Below are 24,340 nucleotides of genomic sequence, written 5' to 3' on the forward strand. Positions count from 1 at the left end.
TGGTACCGGTTTTTCTGTTCTGTCTTATTGCAACTCGCATCATCCATTGATAATTGAACAAATGTGTTTTAGTCTCTCCAACGAATAACGAACACAGTGAATCGTTTATTACTGCCTGAGTGCATCGGAACTCGTTTATAAATTATATGGAATGCCTCGTTGTGGGATTACAAGGAACCTAATCGTACACAATACGCTCTATCCTATTGCAAGCTGCTTCCGATTAATGCTTTATCGTGCCCTACCGTACTGGAATGAATCCGTTAATTGCTACTTTACTGTTTGTACACTAAAAAACCCTCAGCTCGAGGAACATATCGGGCCACCCTGGTCTGGGGTGTTTAAGAAAAAAGTCTCCTACAGAGTAGTATGGTAGAGTGGTAAAGTACATACATACAGTCGCCCATCGATTTAGACCCGTCCCGTTCTCATGCACACAACAATCATACATCATACATTTACATAGCGTCCCTAATTAAACAAAAAAAAAATAAACAACCAAACTGGTTCGGCATATCATGCGAGTAAGCTTCATCTGCCTCTGCCACGGCTAGCTTTCTAGTAAAAACCGTGCTTCCCTTGCCCTGAATGGCTAAAACTAACGTGTAATAAATTCGATTTTTCTTTTCGCTTCTGCTCTGCGTGTGTGCGTTGCGGTGATGCTGCATCCTTTGTCCCTATATATAGTTTGCATCCCTTCAAAGTACCACACGTACAAGCACATACTGGTCGCTTCGATGAGTTATCACTGATAAGGTCGGTGATATAGTCTTACCCCGGGCGTGGCGGACGCAACATTCGCTAACGCTAATGTCGCATATCGTCCTCCATCCGGCAGCGTTTCCGTTGGTTGCTTCCGGTGTCGACTAGATCCAGGCTCTCGGAATCGGAATCCATCGGTTCGCTGCAGTCCCCATCACCATCGCCCAGCTCTTCCTGTTTCCGTTTGGCCGTCGCCATTTCGGCCGCATGTTTCTTGCGCCACTTGGTGCGTCGATTCTGGAACCATACCTGTGAGGAGATAAAATACAAAGAAAGAAGTTTTAGTTCAAAAGAACGTTTTTATGTCAAAATAATTTAATTATTTGTGTCAAAAAATGTCTTTCTAAAACCAGCCAAACCGAACCGATGGAAAAAAAAACTCAAGCCCTCTTAAGACGCACAATGACTCGTAGTTTCTTTGCACCGAATCCCTTTTACTCTTCTCAATGATCATTATCGGCCTCACCAGCAGTCATGTTTTAATAATCCGCTTAACGTACCGCGGCACATGCGAAACATTTACACGGCGGCATATCGATCGTCGGCACAGATTTCAATGGGACGGAGCTGGAAGTTCACCACACGATCTTGTGGAATAAAAGTATGATAAATCTCTGACCACCACTGGCACTTTGTGCGTGATCCCGCCGGCATATTAGGAGATGATTGTAAGAGGAAATTGTGCTTACAGGTGCAGAGGGCCATGAATTCTTGATAAACATATGAATTTTTCTAAATTGCATACTTTTATTAGAGTGATAGAGTGATGTACTTATACAAAATAGGCACATTTTCACACAATATAGCAATTATTCATCAATTGATCACCAAACTATCATTCATTGTCGATGAAATAAAAATACTAGCTCACTAAAGGATGTGAGAAGGATGTATTCTCTAATAAAAAATGCAACAACACATCACCGACCTTTCAAAACATAACCTCAAAATGCATCCCATCGAAAGCTGCCAGCGCAACCAATGTAAATAAATACTCATTAATAATAAATTTCATCCCACACCGGAGTTGAAAGGATGGGCAGGCAATGGAAGCAAGGTGCTGATCCTGTTTCATCCCTTCAACGCAACTTCCCTGACAAATGACAATGATGGCAGGCAAGCACCCGAACGCAGAAGCGTCCATAATGACGGTGACAATCGGTTTGATCTGTACGATCCGTGGAACTGTTCGCCGGGCAGGTGTAAGAGCCTGTGTCCCTACACATGTATCGGTTACGGGACGCGAGTTCCAACCTGCGCTTGTAGTCGAAAAGAATGTATGCATGTGTCGTTTTTTTTGTGGGACGAAAGGGTGAAAACAGCAGCATAATTAATCATCCTTCGTAGGCATGGTCGATGAAAGGTGGCCACTGACCGGGAGAGGTGGTGAGCTGAGTAGTAAATACAACGAACACAAGAGAGAGAGCACATGCGACAGGAAATGGACATAACTTCCAAACTCATCGATTGACATGCGAGGCATTAGCGATTTCCCGGTTAGTGAACGATGGAAACAAACGAAAAAGCGTATCACTTAACAAACGAAAAACCGTAAAACCATCCGATGAAGCTGATTTCAATGAACAAACCGACAGTGGGCATGCTCGCATATACTGGTGGTAACAGTTGGTGTTGGGAATCGTCCCGCTGTCTACCCTCGAGCACGGATTTGTACAATTTGAACACAGAGTAAACAATAATTAATTGATTGAATATTGTAGCGCGAGTGTGCTCGGGAAAAAATCATCACTTGAACGTAATTCCGCCGATAGAAAGTCTCGTAAATGAGAATGAACTCGTATGCAAATGAAGTTGAATGTTCATCTTGTGAACAGGTTTGGGGAATTATTAAACAATATTAAACAGTTTGGTGATGTTATAACGTGACATTGATAAAATTTGTATATATTTTGGGAACACTTTGTAAACTAATTTTATGTAATACAATTACATCTCATATAACACATCAGATGGTATACGAATGGTATACGAAAGATGTGCACGCATGGTATACGAAAGATGTGAGGATCAATTTAATTAAATCCAACAATCTTAGAAAAGTCCTCCGAACCACCAAAACCCAATGCTTGCACCGAAGTACGATAAATTGTTTGCCAGCTACACTAGCAAGCGTGAAAAGGTCACTTCAAGTCATGCAACCAAAAACCCCCAAATAGGGATGGGGTTAGCTGGTTGACATTCTCCACCAACTTTGCTAGAACATTTCATACACTTTTTAACACAATGCCGCCAAATAACCGAACACAACACACGCTTTTATGAGCGGACCTTCAACAATATACCGCCATGCGAATGCTGGCAACTCGTAACTTCTAAAAAGCCCCAGCGGCAGTAACGCTACGCTTTTGCATGTCACACGCAAGCTTGAGTGATTGATTGCCCCGGAAACGAAGCGTCCCAATGATATCTTGGATCTCTTTTCAGCAAAACCACCCCTTTTTAAAGGGTGCCGCGTGATGGGCGAGCTCATCTTCCCAAGCTTGCTGAGCATGGAGCGAAAACCGTGGCCCTTTTATGATTTAATCAAGTGCGATGCATTGTCCGTGTATGTGGTTGTGGGTACTTGACATTATTTTCGGGTACATGAAGCACTACCGCTTTGCATGTCGGACGTGATCGTCGTCGCTTGTGAGGCAACAAAAAAACGAGATATTAAAACACACACCGAAATGTTTTTTGTCCAGCGTTTCGGGTTCACCTAAATTATTCCAGCACGCTCTTCAACGCTCTCCGGTACCTTTGGAATGTCTCCAACACGTGGCCATTGCTGGCAGACCCACTGGTGCACTGCTAATTTTCTTCCATTAAATCTAGATTATATCTTTCACCTTGGGAGCTGTCGTAAGCGCCACCATTTCCACCTCTGCTGGGACTCACCCGGAAGCTGTGTAAATGACCATTAGCAGAGAGTTTCGATGTTTATGCTTGCGGTTGAATCGGTCGGGCTGGCGTACAGTGCCCAAACCGTAGACTCCTCGCCGACACACCTAATTAGTATGCAATACTCACAAATGACCAAACACACCGGTGTCCGATTTCCACCAGAAACGCCTTGCCGAACCATCCTGTTTGTGTGCGTTTTGTGCACGTGGTTGTTTTAATTTACTAGCTGTAACACGTGTAATTATGTGAGGGTGGCCAGCGCATTTAATGTCTGCCCGGCAAGGAAGCATTAGCAATCTCACATTCGCAAGAACGCTGGCCGCCGGGCTGGTCGGGCCGGGTGTAAAGATGTTGTGCAAAAGAGTCGCAAACGTAAAAATGATGCAACTCCGATTGTCTGATAGAAACATAACACAAATGGCTACACACGGCTGCTGTTCGCATTGTTTGGTCATTTTGCGCGTGGTTTCAGATTGTGTTACCTCGCCCACGTGCACCGATGTGGAGTTGTCTTACCGATTTTTATTCACCTCTTGCTTTCTTTCGGGATGGCGGCCTCCCATAATGTCCGTGCCGGATATCCGTACATACCCAAACCGGATAGCATGGAGTGGAGCTGTGTTGGGACCGTTTTTTTTTTTGCCTTCTCCACGCTCCTGGTCAAGCACGTATAGTGCGGAGTGTATGGAGTGCACTGATTTATATTAATATAATCTTCATTCTCATTCCGATTGTTTCGTGCAAAGGTCCGGAGAAAGCAAATGGAACACATGTGGCTTTTCCCTATGTTGCCGCTTCCGCTCGAGACAGCCAGAACGATACACACACGCACACGTTCATATGCTTCCTCGTGCTGTTATGTGAGCAATACAAAAAATAAATAAATACAGCCAAACAGACGAGATTTCTGCTCGGGATGGAATCGATGGAAAATAGAGGGAACGTACTTTGGGTAGTGTAATTGTGACAACGCTCTCCAGCCACAGTTGATCATCGTTTTCCTCTTGCTCGTAATTAAAGCTAATATAATTAATTTTCCCCATTTCCCCGACGTATCGTCCCTTCTTTCGTTCGCCCTGGAAAGTAAAGTCACGAACAAATGAGTCTTGTCCTTCCAGCACTCACCCAAGAAAGGAAGGTTTTTGGAGCACAAAAAAGGTCACCGTTTAAACAGGAACAGCGGACTCGAACCATTGCCTGGCGGTAGTACAGCATAATTATTACTTTTAAATGTGTGTTTATTAATGAAGATTCATTAATAATCGTCAAGTGGTATTAATTGGCCCCCTAGCAGCAAGGATTTGAAGGAAGCTTGTCCTGAGTAGGTGGGAGTTGGGTTCAGGTTTTTGATGGTAAAAGTTGAACGATAACACAGATGTACGCTTGCCGTAGGAGCAATGTTACTCATTAATGATAAGCTATCTTCGTTGGCAGTTTCGTGTCAAGGGAGCTTAAAGCTTTTACATTATCAATTTCCTTAAATTTAATAATTGATTCCAAAACTCTTTAGTACTCAAGCGATATGCAATGAAAGAAATTCTAAAACTCTAGATGATTTGAAGTAACATTTTAGAATGATTTAAACAACCGAGAGAAGGACAGAATAATAAATTTAAAATCAACTTTAATTAAGACGAAGCTCAGCAACTTCTTTTCTTTCCATAATCACCACTGGAGCGGTAGGCAATTGTAACGAATATGAATCTACACTTTTCTATTGTTGGCTTCCACTCCCAGGATTAGATAAACTTGCAAACATTTCTACAATAACTGTTGCAGCAATGGATTGTAAAACCACTACCACTTGCACAAAGAATGACAAAATGAGAGAGCAAAACAGAGCGAGAAATGGAGGAACACAGAACAGCACCGTGCATAATCATGAAAAGCATAAAACAACACAGTCAGTAACACCACGACAACATGGTGTCCGGGGTTTGGTGTTATTGTTTTTTACGATATGACATCACTTTTTGCGTGATGTTTTTTGTGCATTTAATCATGGAACAATTATGTTTTAGGTTTTTTTTTTCTTCATTTCGGAGTCCTGCTGCTGCTGCTGCTGTCCTCAAGAGTCCCGTGTTGAAAGTCGCAGCTATGTAAATCCATTAAACTGACGGTGGCATTTTTCTCATTAAGTTTTTGTTCATGCTCCCTGTGAGTTGTCTGGCCATCCTCTAACTCTGTACAGGCTGACACATAGTATGGGAGCGCCAAGAGTGGAGGAAAATGAAAAAGAAACCTGTATAGTATATCTCATTAACTTCGGTCACTTTTGGAGCCGTGATTTTTTGACAGAGCATTAGCCTCACTAACTAATCCGATCGGAGCTTTAGCATTGTTCAATTTTGGGCAGACATTTGCACCTTCAAATGCGCTACATCGATCGATACATTTAAATCATTTCCTTTTTTCTATAACAGCAGATGTAAAGATGCATAAAATGATCATAAAAACAATTCAAATTTGAATGAACAACAGCCATTTACAGTAAATGGACCAAGCGCAACTACATCCATGTCTTTCCGGTTTTATCACTTTACGCCCGTGCTCGTGCTGACCCTGTGTTGCATTCCATAGTTGCCGCTCGTAAACAGAGTGCAATCTTTATGGCCCACCTTCTTCGTGTTTCCGTGAGTTTACTCCGTCCACCAGGCAAAAGGAAGAACAGAAAGAAACAACCCGTACTCGTTGGCGCGTTCGTCGGTCCGCTGGGTCCAATTTGCTTTCCTCCTCGTATCAGTCTCCTCCAGGGAATGCTATCAATTTAATGCAAACATGCTAACCCGCTGTGCCGGGTTTCCATTTAAATGCGCTCCTCGGCTCGAGGAAAACCTTTAGCTCCATTTCGGGCCCTTTTATAGATCGGTTATGTGGGAAAGAAAACACTACAAAAAACGGAATTGTGCAACATAGACTAGTACACAATAGGGAGCGAGAGAGAGAAAATGGTGACACGAATTGCTCCCAAACGATGTTTTTCCTTTATTTTTTCGGGGCCATGATAATGTCCGGTGCACCGCCAGATCATGATTCAATGCACACGAGGCTGTCCATTTTTTGTTGCCTTCATCAAATGGAATGCATGGCGGTTGGTGAGACAATCATACATACGAGGCTATCGAGGCTAACGCCAAATACAAAGCGAAACAGTTATGCGATGACCAATGGCAAAATGGTTGTCATTCCGATGCGACGATAAAGTGGCGGGGCATTCGGAACCAAACAGACAAAAAGAAAAACAGAAGAAAATATTGCTTTTATTCCTCCTTTTGTTGCTGTCGGACAAAAATTCTTCCATTTTCATTGCAGTCCGATTTTGAGTGGTTTTATTTCTTCGCTCTTAACTGCACAGCGGCACAAGCAAGCTGGCCATTGAAATAGATGGCTTCTGTGCGCCTCCATCCCATCCCATGGCGAAAATGTGTCCTTTTCATTCATCCCAGCAGACGACATTGCCCTACCATTCGCTCTCGCCGTCCCGTCCCGGGCTTCCAGTCCACTCCCGTTTCAATTTATTCTGCTCGAAATTTCGATCAAGATATGCACCGAATTTTAATTGGTTTATTGCTCTTGCTCTCATCCCTTTCTCATCTGCGGGGTTCGGGGTTTTCATTTTTTGCACAATATTCCATTTGTCTTGTCCCCAACATTTCCCCAACGGCAATGTGAATCCATTTGGATTTTAGCGAGCTCCAAATGGGCTTATCCTGAATGCTTGGTTTGTAGAGCAATGGCGCCACGAATGAATGGCGTGTTGGTGGTAGTGATCGTGCATCTTGCAATATTATTATTGCACACCTTTACTGATGCAGTTCCTCAGTTCTCTGGCACTCATTTGGATCGGTTTCCATCCCTGCACTAATTGATGTCTCTCTGCTCCAGTTGGGTCTAAATCGTTATTCATTTTTATTAACGTCGAGTTATTCGATTACGATATGTTTATGGTATTTCATTTCGCAAGCTTTTGATTATTTTTTTCATAAATTGTTACATACATAATTGTTATACTTTATATAATAGTTTGTAAAAAAATAATATTTACTAGAACCACAATGCATTTGAAGTTTTAAAATACTATAATCTTTGCAATAAATATTATTAAATTATAAAAAATATTTGTTACATTAAAATTTAAGTTAAATGAAAAGTTAGGCACACCTAGTTTCATTTCCATTACACAGACCACCCAGTTTTAGCCAGCGATGATGATCTGCATTTTAATTACGGTCGCGTTTCAACTTTTGCCGTGAAATATCGTTAACAGAGCAAAACAAAACAAGTTCTGCGCCTTCCCCAGCAGCAGCTCTGTAACTGCATCTTCACGAACTCCACCACCCAAGGAGACCCATCCGTGGAAAAAAAAAGAATTGTAATTATGATTCTTGTTTTATGAATTGTACCGAATGAGATTAAAAGTTGAAGATAAAATTGAAAGCAAAAAAAAACACAAAATGAAAGAAAAAAAAATCGTGCTTGACCCTTTCGTAAAAGGGGTAAAGGGGTTTGGAATGATAAACCATCCACCATCCAACGGCAAGATAGCGAATTAAGAATGTATGTCTTATTCGCATACATAACACAAGGGACAATGTTTGAAGATGAAACCCCCGCTTATCTTCATAACCCTTTTTCTTAAACACTCTGCACTTTTTTTATGAGTCTACTATCATTGCGCAGTCTGATGTTTTTTTTATTCATTTGTTCTTCTGGTTTTTTCTCTCTCTGCTCAGCTTTAACTCGCTTAACTGCGTAGTATTTCATTAAGCAAAAGGGGGCTTGGGCTAGATGTCACTGCTTCACCATCGGGTGCCACATCGTGAAACAAATTATGACTACCGAAAGGGACAATAAAATGATACAAACAATTCCAACGGTAGCAACGAGCGGCGAGCAGGGAACGGGAACGATTAAGGTGAGGATCGGAACAGTTGGACGAATTTTAATTAAAATACTCTCCTTGCGGTCTCCAGCGGTTGCCACCGGTCAACGCAGAGTGGTAAACGCATCTCCCCGAGTGACATCCATCGGGTGAGGACCCGTTTGAAGATTGTGGTTTTCCACTGAATTTATCTCGTGGGCTAAGAAGCTGGCCTCCCAAAAGTCTTTGTTTGACTTAAAGCTCAAGCGGTCCGGTCGGTGTGTGTACAGCCGAATAAGCTCTCAGTGCAGTTTTGATTCGAGAGCCTCGAAGCTAATTAGAAACCAATAATCGTTCCGAAGGGTAAATAGATCTGTGGTTTAATACACGACAGCTTAGCGAAGTCATCAGAGTGAGGAAATTTACTCGGCCGCAAAGGGAATATTTTAATCATACATCGGTATCTACTGGTTTTAGTTTTAGTTAGCAGAATTAAAGTATTGTTAACTTCCAAACTCACCGATCTTCATCTCTAAAATTAATGAAAATCAACTTTAAAACAATAAACTCAGTTCAGCCAATTAAGAAATTTAAATACTTGAAGTATTATCAGTGTTTGATAATGTTTTTGATAAGAAACTTCGAGATACAGGAGTATGTTAAATTACCAACAACTCATTCTTCATTAAATCGACAATCGAAAGTAGAAAGAAAAACCTCAAGAACGATTATTCTACAATGATTTGATGGTCAATATATTAATAAACCAGCCTGGGTAAGAAAGTATCCTTCTCAAAATCTTTCATCAACTTACAATCGCTGCAGTGAAACGATAACCCCACTTCGGTGCTATTTATTGCCACCCAATAACACGCAAATAAAACAATCCCCTTCAACTGTAAACATGGCATTCGAACGATGTACAAAGCGTGATTCCATTCCGGGCCACGTTTCCCTTACAAACACCACCGAAGAAAAGTGGCCCACTACCACTACCAGCAGCGAATCCTCCCAGCGCCAAAACATCCGACCGTTCCTCCTTCCCGCGGGCTTGAGTATGCGCGTGCTCACACTTGTAAAACATCGCCAATCTTACAAATTTGGCCCTTTGTACAACATCCTGTCTACATCCGTCTTGACACATGCGGCGGGGATGAGTTTCTTCCGGGGCCTGACGCACAGAATGGCGGTTTCGCACTTGACTCCCTCTGCGGGCTGCCGATTTTTCCCGATTCCTTTCTTACAGCGACGGTCACTGTCTCTATCGCTCTCTCTCTCTCTCTACTTTTCCCCATCATCGTGTCGCTTTCGTGTCGCTCCTGTGCGGAGGAAAATGCGCGGGCGCAAAAGGAAAATGAAATCCGCTTTTCATTCTCGGGTGCCACCAGCTGGGAGGGCGTGCGCTGCATTGAATTGATGAACATTTGCCCGTATCTGGAAGGATGGGTTCGGGCGACGATCAACTTTCGGTGCCGTTCCTCGTAATGATGTGATAAGGATGAAGAGCCGGCACAGCCCGAAAGTGTCTCGCCTTTCGGATTATTATAACTGATGAGCGAATATTCTACATTTCCTTTCAACGGATAGTTTGAAATTCCCTTAACCAATTTGGATTGCTACAAGCTTTTGAAGTAATTGATAGCCTTATTGGTAAATGTATATCAGTTTTTCAGCCAATTTGAATGTATTACCAAAGTAAAATGTTGTTAAATTGCAAATGTTATTTTACAAAGAAGTTTGCAGGCAAGATTTAAACATTTGCGGCAGTTCTATTCTTTCTTTTTCGTTGCTATTCGATGACTTCTATTGTTCAAATTAATTTCTAATTTGCTTGTTTCATCTCAAAGAAGACGCATTTTCAGTTTAATTTTCGCTATTCATTTTCGTCAGTCCTGCTTCATGCTTCATAGCTGAGAACGAAGACCTTCGAGGAATTCTTCGCGTAATATAACACAATATGTTTCCTCTCAGAATTTTCATCACGCATAGCCAGTCTTTAAGCTTCTTAAAGTTTTCATCGTCTTTTCCGAAGCAAAAAAAAATTATCAAACTTTTCCAGCATTTATTCGCAAGGACACCCATGGGTCATCATCCACTGCTCACCTTTTATTCAACGCCAAATTCCTCCAGAGAGGCGTGCAACAAAATTAGTTCACACAAAACCGATGAAATGTAATTGAAAAGACACAAACTTTTCCCCGGAACAAAGACAACCGAAGGCTCACAATTGACGCATCCCTTGGTTGGTGTCTCGGTGCGACCATCACTACCACGCCAACCACACACCAAACCGACACTAAAGATCATCATCAGCTTCATCGTTTCGTCCGCTCGTGTAGCTGATGTTGAGTGGTGGAAAATTTTAAACGCAATATAATGTACCCTTCCCAGTGTCTTACTTAGGCCGCCTTCGCCGACCAAATTGTCCTTACTTGCGCGCGCTAGTATGGGCCACCGTTAGGCAGAGGGGCACGATATCACTCTGGGGAGACATGAAAGTAGCAAAACGAATTGCCAACAACCAGGAGAAAAAGAAAAGATGAAACCCATAATGGCGCACAATTCGAAGCCCATTCGAAGCGCAGAAAACCCACGCCTGCCACGCCTGGACGACCCCATCCGATGTGGTTTTGCGCTGCGGTTTTCGCAACTTCGAACGCGCTGGACGATAAAAAGCCAATTTTAAAACATTGACTTTTTATTGCTACCCAGAGAAGAGCGTCCGTATTGTTCTGGTTATCGTCCGATTTATTCCTCCTGTTGATAATAATCATACGCCAATGGTTAGGATAAGTTTGCTGCTTTTGCGAGAGATAAACGATTACTGTCACCGGTCACAACTCGCTTGATGCTGTGTGCGTTTTTTTGTTGTTGCCAGAGAGGGGGTTGTTTCACCCCCAACCACGTGAACCACGTGTACGAAATTGAACGAGGGACTATCAGCTCGATAATAAATCGTTTGTTGTTGTCCTTCTGGGTTTGCTGCCGTATTCCAAGCGCGTGACTGAAGTAACTTTAAACAGTCCGACATTCGGAAAAAAATCCCTCTGAGATGCAGAACATATTTGTTGTTAAAACTAGAGCGCTTTAAAGGTCGTTTCAATGTTGTTCTATCGGCAGGGACAACCGATCAGGCTTAACGCTTTTTAAAATAACAACATTGACACGCGGCCTACTGTGTCTATCGACTTGAAAATCAGTGCACCAAAGTACCACGTGTTAACGTGATAGCCGACACGCGCCCTGAGTATCCGCAGCATAATGTTGACAAATTAAGAAGGATAAAGCGGCATACGCGTATCCACGTTTGGAGCTAATCGAATTAAAACCATGCATCATTTGTAAGATGCAAAACGCACCCGCAGTGGAAGCATAAATTTTACATCATAAATTTCAGTTTAAATATCATCTCCCGCAGCCCGAGCGGCAATGAACGTTCGGCCAAGATTGAGGCTTCCACCATTATGCTTTCGGAACTACGGATTTCCCTATAGCACAACTGCCATCGAAACCAGCACAGTCGCCATTACCCACCAAAAGCGCAAGCACATCATCGACCATTGGCTTCATGGCTTCATGAGGCGCATGATGTCAAACGATGATGATGGCCACCGTTGACCCACCATCGTGACGAACGCAACGAAACGACACGGAGCAAGATGACGATGATGGTGATGAGGATGGCGATAAGGTTGATTATTATTTCCAGCAACTGCGTTGCCTCGGAACGAAACGAAAAACTGACCATCCGTAGCGAAATGTCACGTCAGTGGCATCCCGAACGGATCGTAATGTCCAGTGCGTTACCCACCCCCCGGTACGCGAAACCATTACGTACACACTGGACGCCGGCGTGATTCACCTAATGATAACGACTAATGATCTCACCATTGCTATCTTTGACGACTTTTTGGCGACCCATGCTGCAGCGCCGAACGAGCCAAATACCCGATGTGCTGCCGGGTGGCTAATGGAGTTGGATGGGCAGATTCTTTGGCTACGGTTCATCCTTAACGGTACGGAACGGTTTTGAATTTCATCGTCCTGGTCCCGGGTTCGCCGCATGGATTTGCATTTTGGGGGAATGTTCCGGCCTGTCGTGTACGCATCATGCCTTTAAGGGAAGCTAATTATTGCGTCAAGCATCGGTTTTTTGGGACACGGTGCACGATGCAATTTGCTACCCGGTTGGAAGTGCCGGAAGTTCGGTCGTACTAACATTCCACGGTGCACTAAATGATTATCTTGCCCTGTTCCTTTCGCGCTTATCGAATTTCTCGCTAGATCAAACCAGTTCCCCACCAGTGGATGGGGATGAATGTTTGGAATTCGCATCCGGAACTGTGTTCCAAGTGGGCAAAGAATGGTTTGAATATTGATTGAATTTTATTGAGTAACACACAAATCATGGCGGCGGTACGACAATCTTGCCACTCGGAGCCACGCGAATCGTACGCAGCGTAGATGTGTCATGCGTTGATTGGAAAGTATGAATCAGTGATTTATGGTTTTGTGCTGCAAAGACGATGATCATTATCGACTCTATCTGACATCTAGCTGCAGTCGATAATCGGTGTCGATGAGAGGGCCGTTGAAAGCTGTCTTATCGTTTTATTCAAGCTCCCGGGGAAAACCTTTTTTTCTTCTCATCAATTTCCATTATGTAAAGTGATTTACTGGCGTACTTACGAGTGTTTATTGAAAACCGTCTTTCATGTGCGTTGTAGAACAAGAAAGCAACCTTGGTTGATCACTTCATTATTCTTAATTAAAATATTAAATTGGAAGAAAAATTCGTGAAATCACGTTCCTTAAATTCCCCTTTTCCATCATCATGACACATCGAAGCAAGGAAGTGTGTCTGTGTCTGGCTGTCCCTTATTATCCTTCAGAGCCCACTTCTCCGAGATCTTCACGAGCTAATTCAATTGACTTCTCATCTAATTCGATAAAGAACCTTGAAAAATCACTTCCGTTACCCTTTGTAATGGAACAGAGCACTTTCCACATTCCACACCATTAAGCAGACCCTCGTCCACCGTTCACCCACGGTGCGTCCCTTCCGTCAATCGGGACACAATTTAATAAAAGGAAGCGTTTAGCGAAATTAAATGCCACCCTCCATTGCAACACACGCTTGTATAGCGATGAAGGTTTTGCATCCCTTTTCAACAGTGTGCGGCACTGCTCGTCCACATAGGAAACAGGTTTGCGCCTCCCTTAACATCCCTTTCGCCGACAGGGCGAGGAAAATCACGCAACGCGCAGTAAGCTGTCAATTTTTCCCGAGCCTCGCATGGCACCTCGCATGGCTGTCGAAGCGGGAATCGGACATCGAAAGGGCAATTTACACCATCGCCCAGAGACGGTCTTTGAATTCGCCTGCTTCCTGCTTTTATTTGTTGCCATTGTGCCGGATATGCCAAACCGACGGGCAAACAAACGAACATCCCCTGCGATTTTCCGCGTGCGCATTTTTCACCCACTCGGCCCCGGCACAGTGGTGGTCGGTGGATCGCTGTTTGTATGTCATAAATTAAAAACGATTTATCGGAAATTAGGGCGATAACAGGGGCGCTCGTGGATGCGGTGAAAGTGCAACGCCGGAGGAAGGAATTGACAAATAAAATCCTTTTCATCTACTTAATTAAACACAACCATGCGAATCCGGTACGAAAGTAATCGTATCTGGAGCATCCATACGGGATCCGTCCGACCTCGAACAGCCCAACGAAGGACGTGATCGTTTAGCACGGAGCGGACGCCGTACGCTCGGAAGATCAACTCGAACAACGTTCGCAGGCATTCGTGCTGTGGTACGCTACGGTGGACAAATAGTTTAATCATTATTTATGAGTGACTTGATTTCTTTATCCTTTCGCTTTGCTTTCGTGTTTGAGCATCTGTTCGTCCGGAACATTCTGAGTGGACGTGCAGGCGTTCGGGTTTTCCTAAGCGTGGAGTTTCCCTATCGCTGTACGGTGTCTGGCTATTAATTCTATGCTTTTGTTTATACAAAGCTACACCATCTACGCAACTGCTCTATCGCACACATAGTGCATAGAATTTATTGGTATTACCAATCAGAAGTGTACACCAGTTCATTCTCATAATGAAGGCATGCAATGTGACTGTTTTTCTGTGAAGTTTTAGTAACAAAGTGTTGCGAAAAGGGGTTTTTGTTTTATTTTGTTTCATTTGTTACATGTTTCATTTTATTACGAGCTGCATTTTTTGTGTAACACACTGTTTAAAATCGAATCAATTCCAGCGTGGAAGCCCATTCAATGTCTAAAACATACAGTGTACCTATTATCCTAGTGGCCAAAGACGAACTCATACATCATACTCGGGCATGTGTGGCCGTTCGGCACAGGCATGGGGACAACCGTATCCTCCCTCCAACGGTGAGCTGTTGGAGCAACCTTGGAGCAACGGTCGCTTACAAACAGCGACAAATGTATTCCGCAATTCAACGAATTTCCTTTCGCTACAAACGGTACACCATTTCTAAATCGCTCCAAACCAACTCCACCCTCCGTCCCTACCGGCCGCCATTTCCCACCAATGCCACCCTCCCACCCCGGAAAGTATTTACATAAATGCTTACAAAGTACTTTGAATAAAACACATTTGGATCACAAAGTGCGCACAGATGCAACAGCGCTCACAGTCACAGGGTCGAGTAATCCAAGAGGCGGACGGGCAAAGTTTTGGCCGGACTTTTATTGAAACGATCGATCGACCATTTTACGACGACTGCTTGTACTGCACCTTGCCAATGGGTAACAGTTGTGTAATAAGGTGACAGTGAAAAATACGTCACTGCACTGCAGCGCGAAATTGGAAGCACCCAAAGTGGGAAATATTATTTATTGTGGCAAACATAGTTAGCGAACATAGTTGTTAGTCGTTGTTTTTGTTTTGCATACAAAAAAAAAATCGGCGATTCGCAATTTTGATGTATTAGGAACTCAGCTGCACCTGCATTATTATGGAAGAAAATATGATAAACTAATCAATCACACAGCATTGCTCTTCGACCCTACTGTATTATTGTTGTCACTTCAAATTAAAGGACAAAAAAAACAAAAACATAGGGATAAATAAAACTGTCGAAATTTCTCCCAAAACAATGACAAAAAATGGAATTGAATAGAAAAAAAAACCCAAAAAATACAAATCCCAATTGCTTTCACTGCTACTAACGAGGCTTAAATTGAATTCTGCATTCTAATATTCAAGATTTATGTGGAATTATTTCCGGATTATGAACGCATATGTTACAATAAACACCCTCTCCCGATGATGATGATGATGATGATGATTCACCCTTAAAAAGGAGAGAAACAGAGAGAGAAAGATAGACAAAGAAACAGGCAAGCAAATCCCGTCAAGCGTCCTTAACACTGGGCGCGTTGTACTGAATCACAGCATTAGGTGAAAAATGTTACTTTATTATTCTTCTCCCTCTGTCTCTGTTCTCTTTTCTCTCTCCATCTCCATCATTCACTCCATGATGGAATTAAGGGCTAAGCTATTCTTTTCTACCCGGTGAAAAGTTGCTTTCCTTTACTACGGGGCTACATTTTAGGCCATAACACACAACGTACCAAAAACCCACTTTCATCAGCTGTTCTAATGGCCGTCGAGGTGGTTGGCTCCATTTGTTCGAAAGATTTTATGCCACGCCACCTACCATGCACCCAATTTTCAGCATCATCATTAATATCCGGCCCTTCAGACTGGCAACATAATCGTCGGCTATAATGCCCCAGCCGTTCCAGCACATGGGGTCAAGTTTGGTGGATGGTCCAACACCGCAACGAGTCTGTTGTTTTCGTCCTTCGGGGAAACAGAAAGCATTGGGGGAAACTGTTCGGAATAATTATTAAAAGTTCTAAGATACACACAATTTACAAATGCTAATTTTGAACTGATTGAGCCGAAAAGGACTTCGGTTCGCTTCTGCCAAAACCATGGCAACAAGATGGTTTGTCATTACGCCTCCGACGAGTGGACAAGCGACCGGGCGTTGGTGGCAGTGCACTGAGTTCGCTTTTTATCTTTTATTCGCCTCTCAAGCATTCATTAGCACGTAATGGTTTTGTTGTGTGTGCACAGAACAGTGTGTTTTTTCCCATCGCCTGGCAACACTGGAACGGCGGATGATCGTTTGCAATAAATTTTATATACCCAAAGCTTGTTACACATTGTCAACCCATAAACAGGTTGATTATTGGTACGGTGAGGCTGATCGTTAAAATATGTCGCTTGTTTTGTGGAGCAAATTGAATTCTCCACCCTCCTAGCAAGCTTCAGCCGCTTTATTAAGGTGGAAAGAATTTAATTATTTGTTTACAGCGTGACACAGTTTTAATTACCCCGACGGTAATAAAGTTCGTGCGGCTATATCGCCCTGCCCCTTACCGTTTGTTGAATTTCCTTGCAGTCCGTAGCACTTTACAAATGTAAATTCCATTTTTCACCACCATCAAGTGTCAAACTTTCCAAAACCCCTAAAACGAAAGTGCGTGGAACATTCGACTGCTCGTAAATTGGCACACAATATTTTACAAACGACCTACAAACAAAATCGGACTCAATCAATGATCACCCTCACCGGTTTGCTGCTAGCCTGTGGCCGTCACCTTCATAACTTTTCATTCCAATTTCACCCCAATCAGCATGTCCACTTGCGTCCTTAGACTACTCATGAGGCCACGAGGGATTTCGGTAGCATATGGTACAATTAACAATTTTCTGCAGCATATCGCTCACCTCATCAATTTTGTTTTTGAAGCTAATGTTTAGTAAGCCCATATTGAGTTAAAGAATTGTGTAATATTGGAGAACCAAGAATTTAGGGAAAAAATATTCTTTTGTGTCATTTTAAAGATTATTTGTGTAGTAAAAATAAAAACATTTAGCAATTAACATATTATACTAAAGGAATAGATTGTCTTGTTGCACAAATATCCAAAGAATTCATCAAACCAATAGGCAACATTTCCATCAGGACACACCAACTATAAGCAATAGATGCACCCATGGGCAGTGGAGGTATAACTTTCCTCTTTGTGTTATCTGCTAAAAAGGAACAGACAATCAAACCGAACCGAACCGTACCGATCGATAAAGGCACATCATCCAAGTACATACCCCGGATAGTGGTACAATCGATAACAGCTATTTGGTAACGCTTCATTTCGACTTTATCAGCAGAAAAGTAATAGATTATCATGGGATATTGATTCAATTTTCTCCGATTTTTATAGCTGCACGGGACGGTCCATTGCCTGCCTGGTTTTTTGGGGTTACCATGGAAGCAATGTTTTAGCTAAAAAAAAACGTTGCACTAAAAAGCACCAAAACATCCACTGCCAGCCTGATGCAGGGTTCGCTAGTCGCCCAGCTCTCGAACGACAATCAAACGGGTGATGAGGAGTGGAGTTTTTTTATTATTATTTTCACTTTTGTTTTTGACTGTTGTTTGCCTCTTCTTCTACATTTGTATACGTGATATCTTTTCTCTCTCTCGTCCTTGAATATATTGGTAATGCTAACAGTAAGGATACTATTTGGAGTTTCCCATTAAATAAAAAATAAACGGGTCTCATCCTTGACGCACACTCACACCCAAAAGACAAGAGGATGCCCACATTTGTGGCAGTGTGTTTGGGTTGTATTTTCCTCCATTTTTTTTTTTTACTTTAGCCGATTTTATGAATCAGCTATCAAAACGATATCTTTGATCATGAAATTTTACGGCTCCACGATTGTCATCGTTTCGTGCTTTTACTGCAAGAAAAACGCTCGTCTTCTGGTTAATGTCAGCCATCCAAAAACATCAATCTAATGTGATCGGTTTTTGTAGCATGTAGCCACCAACTACACCGGACGGTTGTTCACGGAAAACAAAAGCTTTTTGGCACATTAAAAACTTCTTAAATCAGGCTGTTCACAGCTAGCGCAACCCCGACCCCGAGAGATTGAAGGTGATGCTGCTGTCCTCGAGACCTACTGTGGCAGGCGAGGAATTTTTACAACACTCTCGTTCGAGGGTTCGAACAAGAGGGCCCAGCGGTCATGGGTTTATGGGACATGTCGCGTCTACCCCTTAAGAAAGGCTATTCAACGGTACAGCGAGAAGATCGACGGCTCCAAATACAACCTGCCTGTAATAATGCTGCGGGCACAAACATGGACACTGACCGGTTTGGCGGAGAGATTTCGATGAGTCGATGAGTCGATTTATGACAGTTTCAAATTGATTTTTCCACTATCATTCCTGACCGAGTGGGAATGTACGGATGATGCATATATGCGGTATTGGTGTTGGTACAGTTTTTTATGACCTTTTATTGCACGGCTACGTTTATCTGGCGGGGTCTGCTTCCTCCGGCTACAGAACAGCATACACAGGGTGAAAGATTTCGCTGTCTCGGTCTACATACCGATGTGATCATCAAACACCACACTGCAGACCGATCGTAACGGGCGCGTTTGATTGATATATGATGAGAATCTTCCGTGCCGGGGGTCGTAAAATCATCGCACCATTCGCCAAGAGGGTCGCAGACGGAGAGCGAAAGATCGGCCAGCATGGCCTCACAAAAAACGCCAATACCGGACGTTTATGGCATCGTTTTAAGATAAGCCGTGAGCGCAGTCGGTGAACGACGCGACGAAAGAGTGGCCCGGACGGGTCTGGTCTGAAGAGGCTAAGGATGAGTACGCCTTAGCCCGTGAATAATCTCCCCACCCAAGGCTCATCCTTCTCGACCGCTAATGGTTTTCCCATTTCTATCTTGACTAATTTGCTTATTGATTTGTCGTGTTTCATCAGTGTTTGATTGCTTATCGCGTAGTGCTTCAAGATCCATCGCTCTCTTTCCGCTTGCTTTGCTTCTCCGTGCAAGCTCCGTTGCACTGATCAATGTTCCTTTTTTTCTCGATAACGCATACTGCAAAACGATCATCATTTCATCATTGGCGCCTGCATTAATCGGTGTGCCGGAACATCGATCCGATTGTATCGATGCCTCTTCGCCGCTCCGCTCACTTAATGTATGGCTCATCGAAGACCATATCCGTGGCGTAACGTGTTGGCAAAGAAACAGGTTAATTGACTAAATGCATCATGATTTTTATGGCATGTTAATAAAATGTCCGACAGCATCATGATTGAAAGGCATCACCACTCGTTCGCGGTGATCTTCACCTTTACATGCATTCAGCGTGATGAAGATGATGTTTTATTGCATAGCATTATAATTTGCGAACATCAAAGTCAATCCATTATTTTAATGTTGTTTTTTAAGTTAATTCATTTTATAATCACACTATTTAACGGAAAGTTGCCACTAGGAGAAAAAAATCCTGATTTATTCTATCAAATTTATCTTAACACACTGTTATTTGCTTCACTAATTGCGTTCTCGGAGCAATCCTTTTCCTTCACCAAAAACACACCCAGTCGAACCGGATATCTCTCTTCCGGGTTTTGTAATTATCATTTTAATTGCTATTAAATCCTGCTCTACAGCATTTTATCTGATTGGTAATCCCCATTTAGTAAAGTCAACCACAGCTGAGCCGTACCTCACATCGCCATCCGTAAAAAAGGCTTACTGGCAAAAGAGGGAAAACCCGTCACATCAAAATGTGTTTCCTGGGTTTCTTGCCTACATCTAGGCCTCTAGGCAGCATCGTCTTAGGAACTATTTTTTTTTCTGAAACGCAGAACCCATTATTTGCCACATTGCCTCCCGTAAACGATGACGGCAACTGCAACCCCGAAAAACCGAATGAACCGAAAATGCCAGTTCGCGGCAAAGACAGTGCGCGGCGTAACGAACGGTTTTAATGGGATTTTGATTGAATCTATTAAACTTTTGTCACCGCCACCGAAATGAACCGAACCACCATCCCTCAGTTTCCTGTTCATTCTCTTTCTCCCTCTCTCTCTCTCGAGGGAATTAAGTGTGACTTTTCTCAGCCGCGATTAAGGGAAGTTGCACTAGGGAAATAAAGGAATTGTGGAGCGAGGGTCGGGTGCCTCTACCGACTCGTAATAGACCATGACGAATGGTTGGTTTCGAAGGGTGAAACTCGTCGTAACCGATTACGGTACCGTGCAGTGTGATGCGGTTTTCCACCAGGGATGGGTCTAGGATCAAGGATGAGGTGGCATCGGAAAATTTGCATCACAAAGCATCGCTGAAAACTGTTGTCCCTGTTTTGGGTTTGGTCTCAGTTGACTTTTTTCCTGGCAACGCTCGATTACGGGAAGGGAAATTACTAAGTGATTAGGTATGTTTTGAGTCACATCATGTACGCTCTGAAAAGACGATCAACCAAGTGACTAATTATGCCGCTACGGTGCAGTCGCAATGGGAGAGAAATTTGATGGATCGGTTCGGAAGTAAAGCCACACGCAATTGGAGGGATCGCTCTTACAATAGCACAATAGGAACTGAATAATTAGAGCTTCCTCATTGTCAAAACGCAAAATAAATGGCAAAATTATTAAGAATTTTATTCTATAAAATTCCTACCCATGCAATTGAAATATTACACCTTTAACCATCTCCTATTTTTACCTCTCTTTAGTTTTTATTTTGCCGATAAATATGACTATAAAAATATCCTTGCCATTACTAACCGGGTCGACACGGTTGCCAAACACATATGTACTTTAATTAATTTTGAACCGGGAAAATTCCCGGCATCCTGCACCATCTATTCTACCTCCACACGGAAACCCTAAACACCCGAAGGCGGAAAGTGTATAAGTGCTATGATATGGTTGAAAAGTATTTACATAGCCGTTTTCCTTTCGAACAGAAGGACAAGCCTTTCGTAGGGATTATTTACATATCACGTATGCTTTCCGTAATTAAATTTGTGTGCTATATCTTGGCTTAATTGGTTTACGAATATAGGCCCACACAGACAGACCAAAGCAGCCTTATTCAACTGGTGAGCTCATTATTAACATAATTCTAAGAACAATTATTTTGAAAGGAAGTCATTAAAATAAAAGTTATTATTTGAAACATCGTATTTTTCTCACTTTATTTGTTTGCCTAATACTGTGAATAGAGTTCTTCATATGAATCTTCAGAATTATCAAAAGATTCATAAAGTGTTCAGTAGTCTAAGGAATATCTGAAAAACTAAAGAACTTCAACGAACAATAAATATGATCATTTATTTAAGATAATCCAAAATTAACTTTTCTGATAAATGTTGTAGGAAAGAAACCTCTTGTCTGTATGATCGCAACCAACAACAATGATTCACTGCTTTTCACCTTATTCATATGCTTTTTTCCCAAACGAAAACGATCCCTCGGCGTCCGATTGAAGACAAACAGCAAAACAAAAAGCGCAATGACGCAGAATCATTTTCCACCAGCGAGAAAGCAAATGACAACACACGACAACCCCTCAATCGCTGGCGTACATTTGCTTCCCCTACTACAGCAAGTTAGAATTTGCCCCTGCCCCTGTTAGTAGTCCCCTCTGGCGAATGTTGTGCCTTTTCGGCGGAACACATGTAGTTAAATTAAGAGGGTATTTAGGAAAGATGATACCGTTTAAACGCTTTCCACGCGTGTACCCACTCACACCGTTGGGTTGAAGAGCGGGAGGGATCATCGTACCGGGGGGAAAAAGCCGGGACAAGTTCTCGATGTGTGAAACGGTGTGCAGGGCAAAACGACCGGTTTTGTCTCCATTACCCATCATCGGCACGCTGCTCGGTGGTTGTTATGGGTAGAGCGTCTAGAAGAATTCTTAACCGTCGGGGCCACAGGCAAGAAACCGCCCGTCGATGAGGTTTTCTCTCGTTCAGCCCCCCAATTAGGGAAATTGCATGATTATATAGCTGATACTAGTGACATCGCTCCGTCACGAGGCACGGGCTCATCCTCCCCAGCGAAGACGGCGTTGTACGGACGTCGTGTTTTTGAGCGCACAAAGAACAGATTTGCATTATGTTTTGCTAGTGCGGGTATGATAGCGAAAGGATAACATGCTGGCAGTGGGTTGAACAAAGGATTTTCGTTCGTTCATTTCTCCTACCAGCCACGTGTCGTTGCTGGAACGGATGAACAGGGATGATGATTCTCGTTATTTTCGCACCATGTTCGGTGTGGAGGGCTGAATGTTTGTTTTTTGTTTTTGCTTTCGGGATGTGTGTGGTGTTTTCTTGCGTGAAACTATTAATGCTACGCTTGGTGTTGGGTATTCCTCTGGGAGAAATGTTGGATTACGTACAGCAAAGCGTAGCAGTGCTGCATAAATTTGTTCTACCATCATTTACTAGCAATGCACATTATTTCTCTTCTCGATCTTTGTTTAAACTCTCTCTTTAAACTAAAGATTTGTATTTTAAAACCTAAAATCTAAACTTTAAGGTATTCGCATTTCTTCACGCTCGCTTCTGTTAAAAATGGCACATCCAAAGTAACAATACAATTATATCCCGCCACACTATTCCAACCTCATAGACATATCAGCAAAACATGACTTACGCATTCTACGCAAAATCCCACCTAATACCCACAAATCCCCTATTTGACAGAAATCCTTACAAATCGAACCATTTAAAAAATGCCATCCCGTATCCGGGAAGGGATCGCCTTCAGGATAACGAGCATGAATCATGTACCGGTGCGTTACAACCGCAAGACAACGGCCAACAAATCGGTAGCTTTCGGAGCCGGGTTACCCGTACCCAGCTCGCTCAAACTCAAAGCTGTCAATCAAAGGTGCTAAAACCCTCAATTGAAAAACATCCTCACAAAATTACCCAATTTGTAAACAGTGGAACGCGGGGTCGACCAAACCGGCCAATCGGAAAAACCCCCGTGTGCGAGCTCTCCCCTATCGTGGTATTCCCGTCCCGTCCAAAAGACGTCCCTTTTTCCTTGTGTGGCTTTGTGCAATCCCTTTTCCTTCGAACCAAAGCACACGGATTCGCATTACGAAAAAAAGCCCTCCGTGCAAAGGGGTGGCTGCGTCCGAGAAAATGCTGCGAAGGTTTTAATTCAATTGACCACCGTACACAGCCGCCAGACACACTCCGGGACATTGTGCTACATCCTCTTCTCAGTATCAACATCGAAAGAGAGCAAAACAAAAAAACAACATATCGACAAAAATGTTCCACCGACCAGACGGAACGATCAAAATCCCATCGATTATCCTTTCAAGCCTTTTCCATTTCGAGTTGGTGTGGTTTAGAAGGTGGTGATGGTTGCGGTTCTGGTTGCGATCGTGTGGCGTCGTAACTGACTGACCCTACTCCCACAGCCCAGCTTATCTTGGACGTCGCACAGTACGGGCCCAAGCTCTGCGTTTTACAGGTCGTGTAAGGACATATTTCTAGAAATGGTCTTGGCGTTAGAAGCGATTCGTTTAAGTTGTGGAGTTGTGGAGAGCGTTTTCCAATTTAATATTGCGTTGTTGTTCGAATAGATTGATTTGCGTAACTATTATCTTCAATTACATTTTACTACATATTAAATTACATTTTACATTTTACAGTTACTGTGTTCTAAAAGACATAACATTATTCAAGGATTTTTGTTTAGAAGATTCATAAAGTTATTGGTAACTGTTCAATCGATACCCAAACCATGATTTGGTACATGTTTCAGCAAGGCCAGAAATGAATACAAATGTCCAGAGGTGCAGTTTAGAACATGGTCCAAAAATATAAATTCGATCTTCAGTGATGTGCCTGGATATTCTTCAATACCCTCACAGCAGCTACAAACAATCAACTCGCAATAAAAACCGG

The 24,340-nt window shown here is 42.8% G+C and overlaps 1 protein-coding gene across 1 annotated transcript in view; it reads right to left on the reverse strand.

Moving 5' to 3' along the window:
* Window positions 1-807: 807 nt before the first annotated feature.
* The window catches only part of LOC128298908 (uncharacterized), a 39,677-nt gene continuing 16,144 nt past the window's right edge, over window positions 808-24,340 (reverse strand). Inside the window, exon 7 of the mRNA XM_053034717.1 lies at window positions 808-1,011. Within this exon, the coding sequence (XP_052890677.1) occupies window positions 808-1,011 (204 nt within the window). The remainder of the gene's footprint in view (window positions 1,012-24,340) is intronic.

This window comes from Anopheles moucheti, chromosome 2, assembly GCF_943734755.1.
Source record: "Anopheles moucheti chromosome 2, idAnoMoucSN_F20_07, whole genome shotgun sequence".
Lineage (NCBI taxonomy): Eukaryota > Metazoa > Arthropoda > Insecta > Diptera > Culicidae > Anopheles > Anopheles moucheti.